General features: G+C 33.6%; 1 protein-coding gene across 1 annotated transcript; it reads left to right on the top strand.

Moving 5' to 3' along the window:
- Window positions 1-472: 472 nt before the first annotated feature.
- Window positions 473-3148, top strand: LOC101265879 (protein DETOXIFICATION 14-like). Its single transcript, XM_004231973.5, has 7 exons — window positions 473-861; window positions 1244-1788; window positions 1886-1972; window positions 2100-2156; window positions 2249-2487; window positions 2655-2860; window positions 2963-3148. The coding sequence occupies exons 1-7, from the start codon at window positions 634-636 to the stop codon at window positions 3023-3025; spliced, it is 1425 nt and encodes a 474-aa protein (XP_004232021.1). The 5' UTR covers window positions 473-633; the 3' UTR covers window positions 3026-3148.
- The last annotated feature ends 3072 nt before the right edge of the window (window positions 3149-6220 follow it).

Below are 6220 nucleotides of genomic sequence, written 5' to 3'. Positions count from 1 at the left end.
GAAGGATTCTTTCAACATCCAGAAAAATCATCAAGCCTCCCACTCCAACCCCTCATTCAATTAGACGTCAAAATCTTTGTTTTTTTAATCAATTAGTTAATCATTCATATAGTCCAATTGTTGCATTTTACTCTAAACCATCTTCAAATAAACACTCTAGGTAATCTTGTTACTTTCCTTGTCACATTTCTTGTGAATATTTCTAATTGATGTTCCACGGATTGAAGATTTAAGTATTATGAATTTGAATTCAGATTCTACATACACAATGAATTTAACTTTTATAGGGTCTGAATCGAAGTAAATGAATTCAAATGAAATTATAATTTAAGTTTCCCCACCCCACCTTCGTAAAGTTGCTTGATCACTTTTGATAGGAACGTGCGTGACTAAAAAGATAGTGCATTGTATAATGACAAAAAAAAACAACAAAGGAATAATATTTGTTTGATACGTTGATTAATATAATACAGATTTTGTGTGCGCCTAATCAGATTTGCAGGAGAGATATATTATACTAATAAAGAGAGCTCTCCACTCTATCCTGGGGCAAAAGAAAGAAGATGATGAGAATAATAGTAAATCTACACTGAAATGATAACACAAATCAGATTTAGTTAAGCTAGTAAATAAATGGAAGAAGCATTGTTAGAGGGAAGTTTGCGGGGACGAAGATGGGGTGTGTTTGTGGAAGAGTTGAAGAAGGTTAGCTATATAGCAATACCCATGGTGGTGGTTACTGTATCACAACACCTTTTGAGGGTTGTGTCTATGATGATGATTGGTCATCTCAGTGAACTTTCCCTTTCTGGTGCTGCTATTGCTATCTCTCTCACCAATGTTACTGGATTCAGTCTCCTTGTAAACTTCCTTTCCTCTGCTTTTCAATTTCATTTGCTTTTTATGACTCAAATGTAGTACATTAGGTGTCTCAGTAATTGATTATGAAACGGAGTTTTGGATTCTATCGAGTTTGTTTCAAATACGAAATTTTTTCCATGAGATCAAATAGCATTTTGAGTTTTCTTTAGCTCAATCCAAGTGAGGTAGCTATAAAGTTGTGATGTTACAGTGTGTTGCTTGCTTTTAGGCTTAGCTAGAATACTGCATGAAATTTTAGCCTTAAAACAATTTATACCTCTTGATGGAATAGCATTTGAGATATATTAGACTCGTCAAAGATAAGAACAGATTGAAGTAGCTGAATGTTTGCTATCTCATCTTTCGTATGGTAAACTTGCAGTTTGGAATGTCTAGTGCTTTAGAGACTCTCTGTGGACAAGCTTATGGAGCTGAAGAATACCGGAAGCTAGGAATCTACACGAATGGGGCAATTATCTCTCTGCTTGTGGTTTGCATACCGGTATCTGTTCTGTGGCTTTTCGTGGACAAATTTCTTATACTGATAGGTCAAGACCCTCTTATTTCCATAGAAGCAGGCAAATATTCAAGTTGGCTCATTGCTACTTTATTTCCTTATGCTATTCTACAAGCATTGATCCGGTACTTGCAGACTCAAAGCTTGATTCTTCCAATGCTTATGAGCTCCATTGCAGCTCTTTGCTTTCACGTGCCTCTCTGTTGGGCGCTTGTATTCAAGCTAAACTTGGGAAGTGGTGGAGCTGCAATTGCAATTGGATTATCTTATTGGTTCAATGTGTTCTTGCTTTGTTTATATGTCAAATACTCTTCCTCTTGTGAAAAGACTCGTCTTTGTTTCACTAAAGAAGTTTTACCTAGCACAAAGGAATTCTTCCATTTGGCTATCCCTTCCGCTAGCATGGTTTGGTAAATGTTCTCCTCCTCCTTAAATCAACAGCATAATGCATGTGGTTTTACGCCTTTATTCTCTATTCTAATCAAAAGAACGTCGTGATGATCACAGTCTTGAATGGTGGACATCCGAGATAGTGATACTGCTTGCTGGTCTCTTACCAAAACCTCAGCTTGAAACTTCAGTGCTCTCAATATGGTAAAATTATATTAGTCTTAGAATTGTCAGCATTCTATTTACGAATAAATCACTACTGATATGTGCTGGTTGTCAGCATTCTATTTATGAATAAATCACTACTGATATGTGCTGGTTTTCCTGACAGCCTCTTAGTTTCTTCGCTTAATTATTTCATACCATTTTCTATTGGTGCTGGTGCAAGGTTCGCTCAAATTCTCTCTGCTAGCTTCATGCATATGTTACCTACCTCTGTGCACAATTATGGCCTAAAAAGAACATTCTTTTCCTTTGTAGCACTAGAATTTCTAATGAACTAGGTGCTGGGAATCCTGAAGCAGCTAGAATGTCTGTCATGTCAGTAACTGTACTCGGAATGGCAGAGGCCATAGTTGCAAGTATCATTCTTCTTTGCTCCTGTCGCATTCTGGGATATGCATTCAGTAACGAGAAGGAAGTAGTGGATTATCTCAGAGACATGACTCCACTTCTTTGTCTCTTGATTGCGACAGACTGCATTCAGGCTGTACTTTCTGGTGAGATATAAATTTAGTGCACAATGTGCAATTTCATTAACAGTTTCAGCCCTTTACAATGTTCGCGGTGTTCAGAGCAATTTACATCATAATCGTTCTGTATCTCAACTTCTCATGATCGTTATATGTGAGGCCTTCCTTATAGTTACTCATGTTGTATACTATAGGCGTTGCAAGAGGAAGCGGATGGCAGCATTTGGGAGCTTATGTCAATCTTGGCTCATACTATCTGGTTGGAATCCCAGTAGCCATATTGTTGGGTTTCTTTCTCCATTTAAAAGGGAAGGGGCTCTGGATAGGACTAAATGCAGGCTCATTAGTACAATCTCTTCTGTTTTTCCTTATAACATGTCTCACAGATTGGCAAAATCAGGTTATCACTCAACACAACTAATTAATTACTACTAATTGTTTTTTTGAAGATAGCATTATATGTTTGTGGTAAATAACTTCAATTTTTTTGTTTGAATTACAGGCATCAATTGCTAGGGAAAGAATATTTCATTCAAAAGAGTGTGCGCGCTTACTGGCCAACTGAAAACACCAAAACTTCTTATTCTTAGCTTGAATTCAAGAAGACAAATTATATAACGAGGGTTGATGAAGAAGGTCCATTGGGATTCACAAAAAAATAAATATTTGAGAAAGTCTTTTTATATGATCTTGATCATCTCATGAGCTAACAAACGTCCATTTCTTTAACTAATTAGAATCTCTTTTTAACTCTCAAAGGTCGTTTGATTGTTGGGATGGAATAGACAATAATATCACACCTTTTTACTAATACTAAAATGATGGGATTCGATAAAATAATAGCATGAAATATCTTGAAATTATATTATCTTATTCCATGAACTTAGACTTGGCTCTCTTTATTTGTTGTATAAAGCAACAAAATGTAATAATTCAAAATCTAGGAGAAGGAAACCAATCATCTTTTTATAATTACCTATAGAAGACTAGTAAGACAACAAGCTATATATAAGTTACATATATGATCATATATAAGTAGTTGCTCAGACAGTAAGCATCCTCTGCTATCCTCCTCCAGCTCCAGCTCCAACTCAATACTAGTACGGTGGAGATGGATGATGATAATGATCATAACTATACGGTGGAGGAGAAGGACGAGGTGGTGGTGGTGGCCCTAGAGGTGGTGCAGGGGGTGGAGGTGGAGGAGCATAATCGTTGACAAGTACAACTACTGGAGGAGGATAAGGCGGTGGTGGTGTATATACACCTCGAGGTGGTGGTGGTGGTGGTGGTGCCAAATTATGGGTGGGGTGGGGTGGTGGACCTGGTGGTCTTGGTGGAGAATGTCTTCTATGGTATGCCATAATAGTAGAGGGAGTATATAGTGATTTTGTTGTGTGTGTTAGTATTCTTTATGCAATGAAACAAAACTAGACCTTTAAATAGGAAAGAAACAAAAGAAATTTTTGTGGTGGTGTCATCATGGACTAGTAGTTTCAAAAAGGGTAAGTGAAAGCTTAGGTAGTTGAGAGAGCTTTACAAAAGTCCAACACTCCAACATATACTAAGAAAATTAGGTTTGTGATAAAGATGGTGAAGTACGTGTACAAAGTATTCATTTTAATTTATGTGACACTTTAAAAAAAAATTAATTTCAAAAGAATAACTATCGTTTATAATTAAATAAATATTTATAAACTATTTTAAGTCATAAACTTTTTAAAAAAAAACAAAATAATTAAATTTTTTGTCAAATCAAATAAATATAGCGGAGGATGATATTTCTGGATAAGGACTTGCGCCATCAAGTTCTCATTTTATGTGAATACACGCATTTGCTTTCTCATTCCTAATGTGAAAGGTTTTTTTGTTAGACATAAATTTCTCAATTTTTGAAAATTTTATGTCATCGTGACTCTTCTTTTGTGTGTTTTCATTTTCCTTTTTTTTTTCCCCAATGTAAGTACCACGGATATACTCAAATGTCTGTTATTTTTTACTTCATCACTTTTAATATATTATGATACAGTTTTAATTCATATTACATAGAACAATTTATAAAACACATATAATACAAGTTTTATATATATATATATATATTACATCCGTAATTCACTTTTAGTACATATTGCAGATATATCATAATATGCTATTCGTTGCTATAAATTATAGAGTAATAAATCAAAAGTACCACTAAAATTAGTAATTATTTATTAAAAGATATTCATTTAAGTACTTTTTCCTTTTAAAAACATTAATTACAAATATAATTATTGAGGAATTCGCATTTTCGGTCACTTTTAAACCGGATTTAATACTTGCTTATTTAATTTTTTTAGTTTGCTCATTAAATATTATACTGTGATAGTTCTCAAATTCTTAGATCATGATCTAACTTTTTTTCATCACTTTTTCAGTTACCTCAAAAAAAAAATTAGGTAGTGGTTTGACATTACGAGAAAAATAAAACAAGTCATTTATTACGAAATAGCTTAATTCGAAAAGGAAAATTTGCAAAATTTCAATGGTTGCCTTTGAAATTTGAATACATGATTGGGCCTTTGCTGAGGCCCGGCTCAGTACTAAAATGGTCCAGTTTTCATGAGAGTCTGTAATAATACTTGTATGAATAACTTTCACATATAGCAAATAAAAAATTCATATTCGTATGCTATAGTAAACTTTGCATAATTACGCTTCATAGTAAACATAAAATTGTATAATTCGCTATACATATACAAGTGTATAATTCGCTGGCCTATTTCGTTGCAATTGTATAATTCGCTATCCTATTTCACTGCAATTGTATAATGCACAATTGTATAATTCACTGCCTATTTCGTCTGCAATGTTAAGTGTATAGCAAGAATATATATGTTTTTCTCTCGCTTTATAAAAAACAGAAACACAATATATACACTTCTGTTGTATAAAGCTAGAGAAAATTGTATTTCACTGCAATTGTATAATTCGTTGACCTTTTTCTCTGCAATATTTGAAGTAAAATGTTTGTAAATTGAATAATTAAGTGTATAACGCGAAAATATATATTTTTGCATGTGTATATACAATTTTCTCTTGCTTTATACAAAACAGAATTATACACTTCTGTGTATAAAGCGAGAGAGGCGAGCGAGAATGGAGAGTGGCGAGCGAGATTTCTTGGAGAGAGACGCTGGCAAATTTTAGCTAACGTTTGCTATGAAGCACAATTAAATCAAACCCTAGCTATTCCATTTATTTTAGGTTATTAGTTTGCTATTATATACAATTTTCCCTACTTGTATAGGCTCTACTCTCTAGCACTTGAAGCACTTGAAGATGTATTAATTTTAATTAATTAAAAAAAATTCGGAGACATTAGAAAAAATTAGAATATTTTTTATTAAAAATTCTAAGACTTCATGTATAAAATTTTCATCAAACGAAACTCTATTCAGTTCAGTGTGGCTTCCTTAATTAGAAAATATTTTTCATATCTGTGACCTTCATTTGCTAGAAAATCTACATATTGATTCACCTTTCTACAGATATGTTCAATAGTAACTATATTTACGGTCTTCAATTATAGTATATGCTCTCCTCTTTAATAAGCTTAAGAGCAAGTTGGCATTTTGTTTCCATTTTTAATCGTTTGAATCCTTTTTTTTTTCTCCAAGTTTAACCCTTTTTCTATGCTTATTATTAGGGGTGTCAAAAATGAACCCAAACATAGGTAAACCACCTCAATCCGTTCAGAATTTTAAGGATTGGACTCAAG

Source organism: Solanum lycopersicum, chromosome 2 (assembly GCF_036512215.1).
Source record: "Solanum lycopersicum chromosome 2, SLM_r2.1".
In the NCBI taxonomy this organism is placed as follows: Eukaryota; Viridiplantae; Streptophyta; class Magnoliopsida; order Solanales; family Solanaceae; genus Solanum; species Solanum lycopersicum.
The sequence above is the reverse complement of the archived record's forward strand: the minus strand, read 5'-3'. Positions and strand labels throughout refer to the sequence as shown.

Coding starts and splice junctions, on each gene's coding strand:
- LOC101265879 (XM_004231973.5), top strand. CDS start 634: ATGGAAGAAGCATTGTTAGAGGGAAGTTTGCGGGGACGAAGATGGGGT. Junction 862..1,243: donor TTACTGGATTCAGTCTCCTT/GTAAACTTCCTT, acceptor GTAAACTTGCAG/TTTGGAATGTCTAGTGCTTT. Junction 1,789..1,885: donor CCTTCCGCTAGCATGGTTTG/GTAAATGTTCTC, acceptor TGATGATCACAG/TCTTGAATGGTGGACATCCG.